Genomic DNA, 17,748 nt, shown 5'->3' on the forward strand with positions numbered 1-17,748 from the left:
AAATAGATGAGAAAAAACTTTACAGTCACATTTTTCGTGGAAAAATCGGTTGCGGAATATTAAAAATTGGAAGCCAAATTATAAAATTATTTGTAGATTATATATTTTATAAAAATGGAAGCGGTTATGCTAGCTCATAAATCAACCATTTTTCCACATTCGCATTTTATTTCGTGCAATATTGTTTGCAAAATCCACTTTTAAACTTGATTACATTTTAACAAGCCTTAAATAAATATTGTATTATTTTTTTTAAATCAGCTGAGTTCACAATTACTGGTCATCTCTTGCGTATCAAAATAGATTAATCAGGCATTTTAAATTAAAATATTAGCACTTTGCCATTCGTAAACTTATAATTGATCAAATATTGACCTATGGCGCTATTTTCTTCGTCAGAATTTACGTCTTTGTCATGAACTTGCTTATAATTTTCTTTTAATCCCCCTATTTAGCATAAAGAATTTCATGTGAATTATGGCATCCTGACCGCATTATGGATCCTGATCCGCATTTTAAAAAGTCACAATTTAAAACGGTTCTTTGTTTATAGATGACGATCATCAAATTAAGTTCAATAAAAATAAACCTAAACGAATTGTGCGTAGATAAAGTTTTTATTTTCAACAAAAACATATAATTAACAAAAGGTCCAAACAAGAAATATAATCAAAATGCACACTCTAAAGCTGAAGTCTGGACCCTCTAATTATTAGAATAAACATTTATTTCGGATTTCCAGATGCCTCTGGTTTAACAGGAATTGCTCCAGTTGATTCTGGTTGTTTTGGTTGCTCTTGCGCGGATTCTACTGATTTCGCTGGTCCTCCTTGCTGTTCCGCTAGTCCTGGTTTCCCTGGTTGTTCTGTTTGTTTTGCTTGTTCTAGTTTTTCTGGTTCCCCTGGTTTTCCTTGTTCTTCTTGTTTTCCTGGTTTTTCTAGTTTTCCTGATTTATCACCTGGTTTATCGAGTCCATCAGGTCCATGAGGTCCATGAGGTTTATCGGGTCCATCAGGTCCTTCGGTTCCTATAAGTCCTTCAGGTCGCTTAGTTTCTTCGGGTCCTTTAGGTCCATGGATTTCATCGGGTCCTTTAGGTCCATGGATTTCATCGGGTCCTTTAGGTCCATGGATTTCATCGGGTCCTTTAGGTCCATGGATTCCATCGGGTCCTTTAGGTCCATGGATTTCATCGGGTCCTTTAGGTCCATGGATTTCATCGGGTCCTTTAGGTCCATGGACTTCATCGGGTCCTTTAGGTCCATGGATTTCATCGGGTCCTTTAGGACCATGGATTCCATCGGGTCCTTTAGGTCCATGGATTTCATCGGGTCCTCTAGGTCCATGGATTTCATCGGGTCCTTTAGGTCCATGGATTCCATCGGGTCCTTTAGGTCCATGGATTTCATCGGGTCCTTTAGGTCCATGGATTTCATCGGGTCCTTTAGGTCTATGGATTTCATCAGGTCCTTTAGGTCCATGGATTTCATCGGGTCCTTTAGGTCCATGGATTTCATCAGGTCCTTCAGGTCCTGAGGTTTCATGTTGTTCATGGTGCCCATCGTCTTCATGGTGTCCATGGTGGCCATGTCCTTTGCATTTATGTCCGTCGGGTCCATGGTGTTCATGGCCTTCAGGGCCCATACCGTGTGGTTCAACGGGTCCATTCGGTCCTACAGGTCCTTCTGGACCATGGTGTTCATGGTGGTGATGTTCATGGTGTTCATCCTTTTTCGCATCGCTGGGAGAGGCATCAGCAGGAGAATTTTCAATTGACTTTTTCAATTTTTGATCATTCTTAGCATCGCTGGGAAGACCATCAGCAGCAGGATTATCAATTGACTTTTTCAATTTTTCATCATTCTTAGCGTCGCTCGAAGGAGTATTAGTCAGAGGATTGTCGGTTGACTTCTTTAATTGTTCATCATTCTTTGCATCGCTAGAAGGAGAAGCAGCAGAAAGACTATCAGTTGGTTTTTTTAATTTTTCATCATTCTTATCATCGCTGGGAGGAGCAGCAGTAGGAAGATTATCGGTTGGTTTCTTCAATTTTTCATCATTCTTATCATCGCTGGGAGGAGCAGCAGTAGGAAGATTATCGGTTGGTTTCTTCAATTTTTCATCATTCTTGTCATCGCTGGAAGGAGCAGCAGTAGGAAGATTATCGGTTGGTTTCTTTAATTTTTCATCATTCTTAGAATCGCTGGAAGGAGCATTCACAGGAGGATTGTCGGTTGGCTTTTTCAGCTGTTCATCATTCTTAGCATCGCTGGGAGCAGCATCAGCAGAAGGATTGTCCATTGGCTTTTTTAGTTGTTCATCATTCTTAGCATCGCTGGGATGAGCATCAGCAGAAGGATTATCCATTGGCTTTTTCAATTGTTCACCATTCTTAGCATCGCTGGGAGAAGCATTAGCAGAGGGAATGTCTTTTGGATTTTTCAATTTTTCAGCATTTTGAGCATCAGTTGGAAGAGCATTAGCAGGAGAATTGTCGTTTGGCTTTTGCAGTTGATCAGATTTTTGACCATCGTTTTGAGAAGCATCAGTAGGAGAATTGCCAGTCGGCAGCGATGAACCAGGATTTTTCAATTGTTCAGCATTCTTAGCATCGATTGGAGGAGCATTAGCAGGAGGATTGTCAACCGGTAACGATGTACCTAATTCTGTAACATGCGAATAGAATTTTATGAATTGACAATTTGAAAAAGATCTAAAAGGAATGATTACATACACGGAAAAATAATTTGTTAACACATTATTTGACTGTCTAATATTTTAAGGTAGGCCACCAATTTTTTTTTTAATTTCGTAAAACGTTTATTAGAAGCTTCAAGGGAGTCCTTGAAAGATTAAATGAGTTTGCGAATTATTCCATGATTCTCGAAATATATTTTCACTATTTCCAAAGTCATTAAATAATTCGCGGGCCGTTTCCATTATTTCGGGGATTTTCTTAAATTTTTTAATGAAAATTAAACAAAATTTTTAGTTTTGGTAATTACGTACGAAAAAAAATGTTAGCTGGAGAAATATAATAAAAAAACAGGAAAAATTCTAAGTAACAATAATTATTACTGTTTATTTCTCAATACTGTATTTGATCCAAAATATAAAAATAGTTGAAGGAAATACATAAATTCTTATCATTAATTAATAGCAGACTGGCTACGTATTTAGGACTTACTCAGATAGAAAATCGAGTTTAACACAAAATAATGTTATCTGAGAAAAAGCATTTACCATGCCAAAATCTTAGATGAGTAGAAAGTTACCAGCGCAATTAATATGATGAGATTAATAAAACATTTTATTCCAAAAGAAATATAACTATTTAATTTTACAAAATTGAAAAAACTATAGAGACTTTGGAAATGGATTAGAAAGAACAAAATTATGTTAAATTAAAAAGATTGGGGAGATTATTAATACCGTAAAAAAAATCATGCCAATGTTACATATTCTTCTGAGTCTTCACTTTTTTTAAAACAATTTTCATAACATTAAATACATTTATCATGCAATAAAAATATTTAATATGCAACTAAAGATTTTAGTATCACGTTGATAATAAAAAATGTAATAATTAGGAGAAAGATATTTTTAAATAAAGGTAATGTGATGTTTTCTCCCTAAAGATACATTAAAATTATTTTAAAATGTTTTAATAATTTTAAATAAATTCAGATTGGAAACCCATCAAGCAGGATATCAACTCGATATATCAACTCGATAAAAATGTGAAATTTTACTGTTTTTAAAATTTACTATTACATAAATCTTACTCAAAATCGTCATGAAATACCAAAAATAATGGAAATATTTAAAAAAATAAATAAATCTCAAATTTCTTCTAATGATTTGTTTTATGTAACGCATACATGATTTATGCATTTTTGCAGCGTCTCTTGGTCAGTAAAGTAGCAGTTTATACAACAAGAGGACGGAAAGCGAAGACAATATGCTATTATCATGCTCACCAACAAAGACCGCTGAGGTAAAAAGAAGAACAGCAGTGTAGAACTTCATTTTCTCAAATTAGAGGAACATTACTTTTCTAGAATTGCGATTCAACTGACTAATTTTGGAAGAATCCTGGTCGATATATATACTTATTTCTATCCCAGTATAATCAGGAAATATTCTACATAATTCTAGAATATCGGATGGAAGGAGAATAAATATCTGCCTCAAATATCTGTCCTTCATGAGACTCGAAAATTTCTATTTCCCGTATTTGGTTATTCGGTTTCGAAAACATATTTTTCGTTCAAGCTGAGATTTTTCAGGTTCTATTTTACACTAGAACAAGGTTGACATTATAAGAAGTTTCAGTTATTTCAAAATTCCCATTAAGACCAACTCGACAAACAATCTACCAAAATTTCCTTAAATGTCGCAAGAATCCCAAAAGGCTGGAAAATACTAGAAAAATGCTTCGATTTTCCTGAAACTTTTGTTGTAGTGGCTTTTTGGGTCACTGATTTGAAATACGTTTTTGAAAATTGTAAAAAAAATTCTTGAAATAAATATGGCTACCAAAAAACCTAAAAAACATCTGTTATCGATGAATTTTTTTTTCATGGTTTCATGGCATTGTTCGATATTTAAAAGAATATGCTCTAGAAACAAAATCACCATCTGGATAAAACGAATTTTCTGCTCCATGGCGTCCGAAAAAATCTTAAAATATACACGTACAACTAATAAAAAATATTTAAAATTCGCAAAATGGCGAAAAATAGAAACTTTTTTTTGGGAATTATCATGAATTTTTTGTGGTTTTCCCTATTAAAAAATTATTATTTTAGATTCATTTTATTTTTAGGTATAAACATCTTTTGCACGTATGTGCAAAACTTAAATTGATGAGGTCCAATGATTTTCAGAGTGTTACGTCTTCCACTTTGAAAAATAGAATCTTTTGAAGCAAGCATTTTAATTTTTAGAACCAATTATAGTGAAAATCATGAGTCTAAATTTCGCAACGTTTGGGAAAACTGCAAGTATTTTTTTCTTTTTTGAAAATCCTGATTTTTTTTACTCATTTTTTTATTTATTGTCCAAAGCTCAAAAAAAAGATGCATGCCTCTAGCTCATATGTAACCCAATATAAATAAAACCCATAAACTAAACCGATAAACCTTACTCCTAAAGTCTGTGAAAAGAGACTAATAATAATAGAAATCTGGATCAAAACGAATTTCTTTTTGTGCAAATTCTACATGTCAAATTCTATGCAAAATACCGAATAAAATATCAGTTTTTATCGTTCGAACCATTACACAACCTTAAAAGAATAAAAGCTTTAACTATCATTGTATACAAATTATTCAAATGTTTAAATTGGGCGTCTTAATACGAGTAATTATTTAAAAGGAATCATATTTCTTCAGAAATTTATTATTTTAAAAACTGTATCCAAAATTTTTAAAAGTATACGTTATTCTTTCAATATCCTGTTCCCCATATATTTTCCTGTCTAGAATTTTCGATTATGTACTATTTCACAAGACACTTCATAATTTTCACATTTCATTGTTTTTGTTTTTAAATTCCGGTGTTCGAATTGCATTGGAAGTAACCTTCATCGTATAAAGTGATTTTGATAACAACAACGATGACATGTGAAAAGTGGAAAGATAAATCTAGAATGTCAAATGTAAAATTGTATGCATAATCGACTTTAATAACAGATTTTAAATTCAAAAATTTTGTAATTAAAAAAATAATTCAAGATAGCATTCTTTTGAATTGCTTTAAATCCTATAGGATTATTTTAGTTTTCTTAAAATCTTTTGAAGTCCTCCGAACTCCCAGATACATCTCAATCTATCTCAATTCGCAGCATTATCTGAATTTTCTTAATTATGAGAAATACCTGAATTCCAAGGACTTTAAAATAATGCGAAGAATTCAGAGGAATTCAAAAGAGTTGAAGACATTCAAGGAATTCTTCGAGTCTCAAAAAATTCTGAAAATGTAAAGAAGGTCCGGGGACTGTTCCAATTTAAAGAATTTCAGGAATTTGCATTTTCAAGAATTTTGGAATATTCAAGGACTTCAGAGAATTTAGATAATTTGATGAACACAGAGAATTTGGAACATCCAAGGAATGCGAAATATTTTACAAATTCGGGGGATTTAGAGAAAACGAGGAATTTCAGAAATCTAGAATAGTCAAGGAATCTAAGAAATTCAGAATTTCCACGGATGTCAGAAAATTCAGAGATTTCCAGGAACTCAAAATATTTATGCAAATCAGAAAATTACGAGAATTTTAGGGATTTCAGATTATTTAAAAAATTTATTTAGATTATTTAGGAAATTCAGAAATTTTGAGGAATTCTGAAATTTTTAGCATTTCAGGGAATGCAGAGAAATTCATGGATGTCAGGGCGCTTACGCAATCTAAGGAATTTTAGGAATTCAGAATATTATTAGACTTTAGGGAATTCAGAGGGATCAAAGATTTTAGAGTATTCAAAAAATGGAGATATTTTTATGAATTCAGAAAATCTGCCAAGTTTGAATTGCTTTAGATATGAAACTTTAGATTTTTTGAAGAAATTAACATTCATAATTCTAAGTTTTGAAATTTGTAAGTTTTTTGTTTTAAAGTCTATAAATTTTATATGGTACCATTTTTTAGAAATTTAAATTTTTAAAAATTAAATTAAAAACACTCTAAATTAGAAGATAGGCAGCGTTTCAATAGTAAAATTGATTCATTTTCAGTTTGAAATGCTCAATAGTCACATTATTTAAATTGGTAGACTTTAAAATCCAAATTTTCTATTCTTATAGCCTTCAAGTTTTTGAAATCGTACAAATCTAAGTACTTCTCATTTACAGGTTCTTTAATATCAAGGACTTTGCAATAGGATTTATTCAATTATTTAAAGCAGAAGCAATTGTTGTGGATATTATAAGTTAACATTAAATATTCAACTAGTTCTTGGCATTAATTATACCTTCAATTATTAAATATAGTTATTTTCAAAATATACAATATGGAAATATTCAAAAGTGAAATCACAACATTTTCAATTTTTCAATTTTCATTTAAACAATATTTTTAAAGGACAAAATCATAAGACTTGGTATACAAATTTTTTAATTTTAATAGATTTCAGCAATTTAATTTGTTTTATTGAAACTAATACCAGAACTAAAAAAAGTTAAAGATATCTTCTGTGTCGCAAGTAGTTTAAGTAATAATAAAATGCAAAACTTATTGAATAAAAAATAAATAAATAAATAAAGATAGTAAGTGAAACGTGAAATATACTTATTTCAAAAATATTAGTTTCTTATAATTAATTTCTCTTTTTTTCCCCAATTTCGATTATTTGAAATTGATCCCAATAAATTTCGAAAATTATAAATTAAGCTTCATTTCCATTCGCACGTATGCATTTCTGAACTTTAATTAATAACATAAACCATTTTAGAAAAAACAGGAATAATAAAAAAGCATTTAACTGTCAAAACATGTAGATTATTATTAATTATTTTTGAAAAAGGGCGATCATAAGAGCCGTAAAAGAACAAATTATTTAGAAAGTTTTTTATTAGGTGAAAATTAACTTTCACTGAAATAATTATAATACTATGCAGATTTTATTTCAGTATCCTCAATGAGCTTATTGCGTAGCAAAGCCATTTAAATAATCAATTACATTTGAAATTTTGTTATGCTCTGTAGACCAAAAAAATCGCTTTAGAAAAAAAAAACATCTATTTCTAGATAAAATTAAGTTCTTCTTATCTCTATATATGTTCGCTTGAATATTAAACTGAGTCACGTCCCCAGGTAAATGGCTAAAATCTAAACAAGTGAAATGCTACTTATTTAATTAAAGAAAAGTTAACCATTAAAGATCTGTAGAAAATTACGAATTCTATAATGATTTATTTATTTATAAATAACAATCTACAAAATTATTATTAGTTAGAAGAAGTTTCTGGAAATGAAAAATGTGAAAAAAGATAAGCTTGATAAAAAGACGCAATGTTATATTTCTACCTCTATGGGAACGATAAGGAGTCAATATTGTGAAACTCGTGAAAAGGCTACGTGGACCTCTGTTTTCGTAATTTACTGCCAAGTTACTGCTTGAAATGAAAAATTTTTTTATAATATTTACATAATAAATCTCATTTACTTTATTCAACTCGCATGAATTAGGACAAGTGCCAGAATTTTCGGCATGGAAAAAATGCCTACAAAAGATTTTATAATTTCAAAGCCGACATTTTCGGATCCTAAAAAAATTACGATTAAAATCAAGCCCGGAAATTTTTTTGAGAGTAACTGGCTTTATCGGAAAATTTTGAGGCTCAAACTGAAAGAGAAAACTTTGACTCTTTTCTAATTTTTCAAAAAATTTCGAAATTTTAATCTAGGGATCAGTAAACAACTATGTCACACTTTCAGAGGCAAAGGGTTTATTAGGTTTTGGTGCGATTTGCGTCGTTGGAAGGAGGGATTAGCGCAGAATATGACATTACCCATAAAAAATATTGAATAATAATTTTTCAAACGCTTAGCAAAATAAAACTTAGTGATTTTCTTTTACAAGTAAAGCTTTTCTATAGACAACTTACACTCTTTTGCTTATGGTACTATTTACCTAACAAGAAATCCCAACTACTTTTCGTTAAAAGTTCATTCTTTTTAGTTGAGATGTCTACTATTTTTCTTTTTTCATTATTAATTTCCTATGCATAAAATTTCTACAAATTTTGAAGGATTGAACTATTTTGTTGAAATTTCATTTCTTGTTTTTTATCCACTTTTCCCACTGCAAATTAACTATTCTATTTTTTTATCAAAACTTATCATTCATAGTTGAAAATTAATTTTTTTTTAATTACATATTTTCGGTTACGAATGCTCTGCCGGTGCATTATTACATAACATTATTTTACATCATTACATTTTCATGACATTCTTGATTACATTTTTATTGCATTATTATATTTTTATTTTAATTGTTATTGTACATAACATTATTTCTGCGAACAGTCACAGGGCTTCCTTCAACAATATTTCTGAGAACAGCCGGAAAGATGTGCCTTCCCGCCCCCACGAGACGTTGGAAAGGGGAAAGGTTTTGACAAAAATGATTTATGTAACTAGTCACAGGGTTGCCTTCTAGCCTACATAAGATATTGGAAAGGGGAAGGGATTTGACCAACATTATATCTGTGACCTGTCAAAGGGGTGACTTCCCACCCTAATGAGACCTTGTAAAGAGGAAAGCGTTTGACCAACATAGTCTCTGTGGCCAGTCACAGAGTTGCCGTTCCGCTCCCACGAGACGTTGGAAAGGGTAAGGGTTCTGAACAAAATGATTTATGCGATCTGTCATAGGGTTGCCTTCTCGCCCCCACAATATATTGGAAAGGTGAAAGGGTTTGACAAAAATTATTTCTGTGAGCTGTCATAGTGTTGCCTTCTCGCATCCACTAGGGATTTGACCAACATTATTTCTGTGGCCGGACAATGAGGTGACTTAAAGGGAAAGCGTTTGATCAACATTATTTCTGTGACTGATCATAAAGTTGCGTTCCCACCCCCACGAGTCGTTGGAAATGGAAAGAAGTTTGATCAAGATGATTTCTATAACCGGTCAAAGGGGTGCCTTCCTACTCCCACAAGACGTTGGAAAGGGGGAGGGGTTTGACCAACATTATTTCTGTGATCAGTCAAGAGAGTAACTTCCCTTCCCCACTGGATCTTTTAAGGGGGAAGAGGTGTGACCAAAATTATTTCTGTGACCGGGTAAAGGCGTGCCTTGCCGTCCTTACGAGACCTTGGAAAGGGGCTGGGGTTTTACCGAAATGATTTCAATGACAGGTGAAAGGGGTGCCTTCCCGTCCCCACGAGACGTTGAAAAGAGGAACGGATTTGACCAACATGATTTCTGTGACCGTTTAAAGGGAAGAATTCAAGCCCTCACGAGATACTGGAAAGGGGAAGGGATTGGAACAGAATGATTTGTGTGATCTGTCATAGGGTAGGATCGCCTTCTCGCCCCCATGAAATGCTGGAAAGGATAAGTGATTTAACCAACATTATTTTTGTGGCTGGTCAAAGAGGTGACTTCCCGCCGACACGCGAAGGGGTTTTACTAATATCATTTCTGTGGCCGATCAAAGGGGTGCCTTTCCGTCCCCACGAGACTTCGTAAAGAGGTAAAAGGTTGACCTCTTATAACATAATACCTCTTAAATCATGTAAACTTACTCTAACATGTCTGACAGTCCCTTCGGTATACTAAAAATATGGTTTTTTTACCAGTCCTAATTTCGTTCTAGCTGCAACCATTTAGTTAAATTAATTTTGTTATTGTTGAAAGTTCAACTATTTAGTTTCAAACAAATTATTTGGTTGTTGTATTGAATATGCAACTTTTTCGGTAGAGAAGATCTTGGTTTCAAATTGAACTACTTGATTATAATTTTGTTCTCGTTAATCCCATCTAATTGAAAGTTCAACTAGTTGATTGCAAATCCGATTGTTTGCTTGATAATTTATTTTTAGAATTTAACTGTTTTGTTGAAAGCTGAATTATTTGGTTGAAAATTAAATTATTTTACTAAAATTTTAACTATTTGTAAAAAGAATTATCTTTCTCGTTTGAAATTTCAAGATTTTTTTTTAAAACTCGTATTTTTCTATTGCAAATGCATCTTTTTCGGTAAAAAAAGATCTTGGTTGGAAATTCAACTACTTGGTTATGAGATTTTTTTAATTCATCCCATTTAAATAAAAGTTCAAGTATTTCATTCTTGATGCAGCCTTTTGGTTAAATGAATTTTGTTGTTGTTGAGAATTTAACTATTTGGTTAAAAATGAATTATTTTGTTGTAAATTAAATTATTTGGCTAGAAATTCAATTTTTTTTTTAAATTGTCTCTCACTTAAAGTTTAAAGTGTTCCACTCTTTTGTTGAAATCTGAATTATTTTCTTGAAGATTAAAATTTGTTATTATTTTGCTGAAAATTCAACTATTTTATGTAAAAGTTATCTTTTTTATTTATAAATTCAACGGCACAGTTTTGCTAGAATATTTGACTATTTGTTTAAAAATTCAACAGTTTTGTTCAAACTTTATTTCTTTGCATGAAAATAGGTCTTGTTTTACTTCTAGTCATTTGCAATTACTAGCCTCTCATTTATCTGTTTATTTGTTTTTTAATCTAAGTTCTTTTTTGTCTTGATAAAATTTGTTCCTTAGTACGAGTGTGCTGCTTCCGTGTCAACTTACTCTATGACTATGATTTTCTAGCTTCAACTGTAAATAAAATCGTGTTTTGTCTGAATTATTTGTACCTGGGTCTGAATATCCTGGCGTTATTTGGTTTTGTCGGTTGTTTTCCGCCTTTAATAATCACCGTTTGCGTGTCCTTGATCTATATTATACCAACAAATATTTATTATTATAGTTATTTTCGATTTACGATTGGACCGTAAGATATAAATAATTTGAAATCTACGATTTGAAATCAATTATACCAACAATTTCGTTTAAAGTTACCTTTTTTGCAATTGTAGTACGCTCTCTGTTTTTAGGACCTATAATTTGAATGTTGATCACTAGAGTTTGGATCCGGGGCATCCTGAGCTCCTGAATCCCCTTTTTTCCCCTTTTAATGTTTTTTATTCTGTTTATTCTGGTCATTTTTCTTATTTTGAATTTGATTTCCTGACTTATTATCTTTATTTTTGTCTGATTTACAATTATCTTCTCACAGAATAAAGTAATGATAAAATTTGTTGCAGGAAATTTTTTAGAAGAATAAAGTTTAATTCAGACAACTTCGCGTTTTCATAACACATGTGTTGTCATGGAATAACTAAAGAAAGTTTAATCGATATTTGTGTAAAGTTCATTCTTTAAAGTTAATTTTTGTTGCAACGAATCTTTCATCGGAAATCGATGTAAAGTTTATCTTCTTTTTTTTCTGCGCTGTATTATATAGAAGCACTGATTTTTGCAGAGAAATGTTATTTTTTCATAACTATGTGTTTCCTAGCAGCTGATTAATTATTTACAATTAGAAACTGACTGGTTTTTGCTATTTTTTTTTACTTTTATTTTCTAGGTTCGCTTCTTTCTCGCTAGTTTGCTTTATTTTCTGGTTATATTGATCTAAAATGCTTCATTTTTCGCCCCTAATTTTTTATTTTCCTAATTTTGTTCCCCATTCTAATCCTAAAATTTCTAATTCTGTATAGCTCGACAAGGCATTTCTGGAAATATAGACTTTCTATTAAATTCGCAAATTTGTATAAGTTGTTCTAAGTTGCCATTCGAAGTTTGGACTTGGCAACAACTTTTTAAATAACTGCTTAATTTCTTTTACGAATATGTTTATGTCCTGTTCTTTCCTCTGAATACAAAATTTTATTTATTTCTTATAGTTCCTAAATATTTTTCGTTTCATTATGCTTTTTTTTAAATCAATAATAAACAAATCTACATTTTGCCAATCGTCTTCATTAACCTAAATTCACACAAAAATAAGTCCCTGTTTTTTGTTTTGAAAAAAAATAATATTGGAAGGTGACGCAAGCCTCGAGAAGTTTTACCCGTACTGCCCAATAAGAAAAAAACCTGTTTTTGTGCATTTTATGTTGAATCTTCAGTGTTAGCTGAATCAAATTGAAACTCAACATTTCACTTCAGAAATAACTGTAGGATACGAATCAAATTTTACCTTTTGAATATCACCCCAAAAGCCTGTTTTGGTGCCCCAAAAACCCCATAAGTGAAACAATGAGTTTTGGGAATTTTTGGCGATACTTACTATTTTTTGCAGTTTTTCAAAATGCAAATTGATTCTGATACATGGAATATTAGTTCATACTGATAATGAGATATGTTCATCAAATTTTTAAGCTGTTTATTATTATTTTATAAATTTTCTATTAGAATAGAGATAGAAAGTCTCAGTGTTTGCAAAAAATTTCCACTTTTTGTTGAATTTTCAGTTAAAGTCCAGAGTTTCTTAATGTTAGCAAAAATGATTGTTTCACCAATTTATTATTATTTTTAGTAATATTATCTTTGAATAATGCTAGAAATTGCAGTTTTTTCAAAGAATTTTTAACTTGTTATCGACTTTTCACTTAGAGTGATCCAAAATTTAATTGAATACAGCAAAAATAATTTTAAAATTATTAGACAGTCAAGTTCTTATCTCAATTTTGAAACTTTTTGTCTATTTCTCAATTCGAGTGGAGTAATAATTAATTTAAGTTACCGAAAATAGTTGTTTTAACTATTAAATTGTTAATAATATTCTTTTTGCTTAATTGTAAAAAGTTGCGATAAAAAGTTGAAACAAATTATTATTCTTCATAACTATCTTGGTTTCTTGCGTGAAATAGGTTTTTTATTTAAATACATTTTTTAATATTGGGGAAAGAGCACAAATAATTCACTAAATAAAAGAAGTACAATACTTTTAAAGAAAATTATTCTTGTTCAGGTTCCCTTATTATTTGTTTATAATTAAAAAATCAAAACAAAATTAAAAATGAAAAAAGCAACTTTCTATTATTACTCTGAGAGAGGACAGTTATAAACAATAATCAATTGTTCAAGCAACTATGTTTGTTAACTTACAATGTTGTATTACTTCACTAATTAAAAAGTGGATAAATATTGAAAAAATATCAGAAGAAACCGAAATTACATAGAATTTAAGAAGAAGATAATTATAAGATATAATAGTTTATTTAAATGAATATTTTTGCGAAACTTAATTAATTATAATTTCCCCCCAATAAAAATTTTTGAAAAAACTGCAATTGTTTAAATTTATTCCAAGAGAATACTTTCAAAAATAATAATATATTTTTTTTTTAAATGTTTGTTAAAATGAATTATATGTTATCTCACTCTAACTGAAAAATAGACAAAAAGTGAAAATTAAAAAAAAACGTGATACCCATTTTTTTAATCATGGAGTTTGTTTTGAACCTTAAAACAGACTTATAAAGTTAATATTAAAAAAGTAATATTTTATTTGTATTATGTTATTATTTGTAAAGAGAAATTATAAGTTTTCACAAGATTCTGCTAGTATTGAGGAATCTCAATAAAATTGACAAAATAGTTTTTTTTTTGTGGAAACTACGTGTTGAACTGCATGGAGCTTGCGCCAAAATAATATATCACTTTTATCAAATGGATTTATTTTTGTGTAGATTGGAAAAAAATTTCCTGGCGAGATGCATGAAAACTCTTTAAAAAATTGTAGACTACCCTAGTGTACTATCATCAATTATGTCCTATCATCGAATTCTATCGTATCTCTCTGTACTCTCTATCTTTTTATATTCTGTCTCCTTCCTTTCTCAGAGTTTTTTTTCTAAACAACTATATTCTAGTTGCTCTTTTTCTCTTTCTAATCTTTAAAATTATTTTATCTTTGCTTCAATTTCTTAATCAATTTTATTCGTTTTTAAATCCCGGTACTCTCATTTAAAGCTATGCTTGTTTGCTACTGGCCAATTAGCTCATATATTTTCTGTATTAGACGACGGTATGCCAATCGCTTGCATTTGTGAGAACCCCCAAATATAATTCTCTCTCAATCACTGCAAATTCGTAATTTCTATTTATCACTTCTCTAATTTAATTTTGAACGGATTCACTTTTCCTGTTCTTATTTTCAAAACTAGTTAAATTCGCCTGTGCTTCGGAAATATTCTTTAAAAAGGTTTCAAAAATCGTGTTTGCGTAGACATATCCACCCTTTTGCATCCTAGAGCAACATTTTTAACAGCAAAATTAAACGAGAGAAAGCTCTAAGAAAGATAAAGCTGAAAAACTTACTATCTCCAATAGCTGCCAAGTTGTGATCCTTCAAAGCCCCCATTTTTTAGAACAAGAGGCGAAAAACCCCAATTCTAAAGTTTGTATCTGTACTTTGAAACGTGTTAATTTTAAGAAGAAGAATTTTATATTTTAATTAAACTAGACTCGATTTCCACTAATTCCAAAAAAATACAATGACCCAGCCCCAACAGATCATAAGTTATGGCCTCCCAAAGTTGACCACTTTTGACCTATTTTTAATCATGTTAAGTTTGTTCAAAATACTTCACTTCTCGGTTAAGCTACGTAAGTCGTGCCACAAAAAAATTGTAGGGCTGGAAATTTTACAATAAAAAAAATGTTGACGTTTTATACTACATGAATCAGGAGTTGTGAGTCTTAAAAAAAACACATTTTTTACTATTTTGAGCTTTTGCTAGCAAAAAAATTTGTCCCAAAACAGGTCTTTTCGTAAATATTCTACAGACAACCGTTTAGAGAATAAATTATTAAGGACTAAATTTTTCGTGAAAAATAAACTTATTCTTTTAATATCAACATTTAAAAACAATTTTTCCTACTGTGATGCTTAGTTTATCAATATTTGGCATTTTTAACATAAAATCCTACAACGATATTGTTGACAATTCAAGCTGCGGGTTTAAGTTTTGTGTGATAATCTGTTATGAAGAAAGGGAAGCGTAGATAAATTGTTCAAAAAAGCGTCACGCAGCTTTTGAACGGCACCCTAAATGTAAACTTAAGCTTTATCAAGTTGCTGTTCATAGAATAAAGGATGGTTTTTACTTTATTTCTCACAAAACATCTATTTTAAGTAACTGGAATTTAGTGATTGATATGAGTTTCTTTTTTAATTAATATTCGTAGGTGAGTGGAATAAATTAATAATGATTAAATAATATGCATTTATCTTTATTCGCCATTCAAATAGTAGCATTACTTAATAAATACTTTAGACAAATGACTTTTTCAAGCATGCTATAAATAATACAAAAATTAAGAACTGTGGCAAGCAAATAGAACATGCCTATAGTGTAGCAAGATACTAAGATTTTCTTGCGGTTTCTCATGTCAAGTATAATTTAAACAAATATAATGTAGGCAAACAATAAGCATGTTCTACACTTCAAGGCGAGGAGACGCTCACCTCCTTCAAGTTTTATATGGGTAAAACATTTTTGTAACCACGAGATTTTTTTTCAAATAATAAAATTTTCGCATTTTTCTCGAAAATAATTAAAGTTACAAAAAAAAATTACAATGAAAGTTTGAACATTTTGGAAAGTTCTATACAAATATTTTTTTCTGTTTTGTAAATTTTTATATCGCTTACGAGAAACATACGAACATTTTTTTATTGAAAGACTGTCTTTTTCTAAACCAAAAACAATTAAACTAATAGAAAAATGAAGAAAATAACTATATATTTATGTATAAAAAACTGAAATTATAGTTTTTAACTAAAGAATTTAAGAAAAGAAACAACTAGAAAAATAAAAAATGACTATAAAAAAGACTTGAATGTTAAAAAATAAATAATTCGAAGATTATTTTTAAAAACACCCGGCTTCCATGTTATTCACAATCAATGGACCCAAGTGGAGAACCTCATATGACGACTTCGATGGATCTTCACTTCGGGTGATTGCTAGAGAGATTGATCTGCAACCTGGACAGGAGCAGTGTTGCGTAACGAACTTGTTATTTAAATAAATAACACGAGAATTCTAGATCAATTTAAAAATTCTATAGCCCCTTCCTCACATTACTCCCTTCCCCACCGAGTGAGTCACGCCAATTCCAAAAGGGAAATGGCACAATTATGTAATAATAATAATTATACAAATAAAAACATACTTTTTGAAAGTATTTCAAATAGAAACCTGAAAAGGTTGCAAATAGCTAAATAATTGTTTTTTTTTCTTTGAAAAACCTTATAAATAATAATGCGGAAAAATCCACAATTTCGGTAACACCTTTTCATAATCGAAATTATTGATAGAAAAACTTTTACATTTTTTTAGTATTACCAAAATAAATTAACAAATGAAATTTGTCCGCAGTAAGAAATTTGAATTTTATTGCATAATTACGTATATGAAACTTTTTTCCAATAAATTCGCTGATAAAATGTCATCACCGGAATTACAGTATTTTCCGTATTATTATTTACAAGGTTAAATAATTTTTGTTCATTATACACACATTTTTTATCTTTTTAGATTTTTTTAAAGAGATTTAAAAAAGAAATGTTTTTATTCTCATGTATAATTGTAGGTAACACAAAAACGTGCATTCTTTGGTTTTTTTAATTTTCTGATTATTAATTTTTCTTGGGAATGATGCACGATATCACAAATATCGGCTTTATGAAAGAATTCTACTAGCGACAAAAACCTATTACCTAACTTAAAACTCACAGATGGTCTTCCTTAGAAGGCCAAAAATAAACTAAAAATTGGCAAAAACATAAGTATGGGTTTTTTTTGTGAAAATGGACATTCTCTATTTTAAAACAAATCGAATTCAATCATAACTTTAAGAAAATATGGATACTTCACTGTATTTCGTAAAAAATAAATTACGTTAGGAGATGATCAAAGTGCTGCTTATTCTTTGTTATATTTTATCACATTTTAAATAAAATTTCGAAAAATGATTTTTCCTAATGTGTTTTCTACGGAAAATTCACGGGGGCGAGCGACTGCCCTCGTAAAAAACGAAAAACGACGGGGGGAGCCTTACAATTTACTGAAACTTTTCTTTGTTTCGGGCCACCCTACTGTACATATACGAGGGTAGTTCAATAAGTCCTTAGAATGAAGTATAAAAACAATTTTTTTTGGGTAAATTTTTTTTTATTTTTCAACATAATCTCCTTGGAGCT

The 17,748-nt window shown here is 30.4% G+C and overlaps 1 protein-coding gene across 1 annotated transcript; it reads right to left on the bottom strand.

The window, feature by feature from the left end:
• Positions 1 to 725: 725 nt before the first annotated feature.
• LOC117182955 (collagen alpha-1(I) chain-like) lies at positions 726 to 14,901 on the bottom strand. Its single transcript, XM_033376072.1, has 2 exons — positions 14,859 to 14,901; positions 726 to 2,665 (listed from the first exon to the last, which is right to left on the bottom strand). Exons 1-2 carry the CDS (start codon positions 14,899 to 14,901, stop codon positions 726 to 728), a joined length of 1,983 nt encoding a protein of 660 aa, XP_033231963.1.
• Between the last annotated feature and the right edge of the window lie 2,847 nt (positions 14,902 to 17,748).

Source organism: Belonocnema kinseyi, chromosome 2, assembly GCF_010883055.1.
Source record: "Belonocnema kinseyi isolate 2016_QV_RU_SX_M_011 chromosome 2, B_treatae_v1, whole genome shotgun sequence".
Lineage (NCBI taxonomy): Eukaryota > Metazoa > Arthropoda > Insecta > Hymenoptera > Cynipidae > Belonocnema > Belonocnema kinseyi.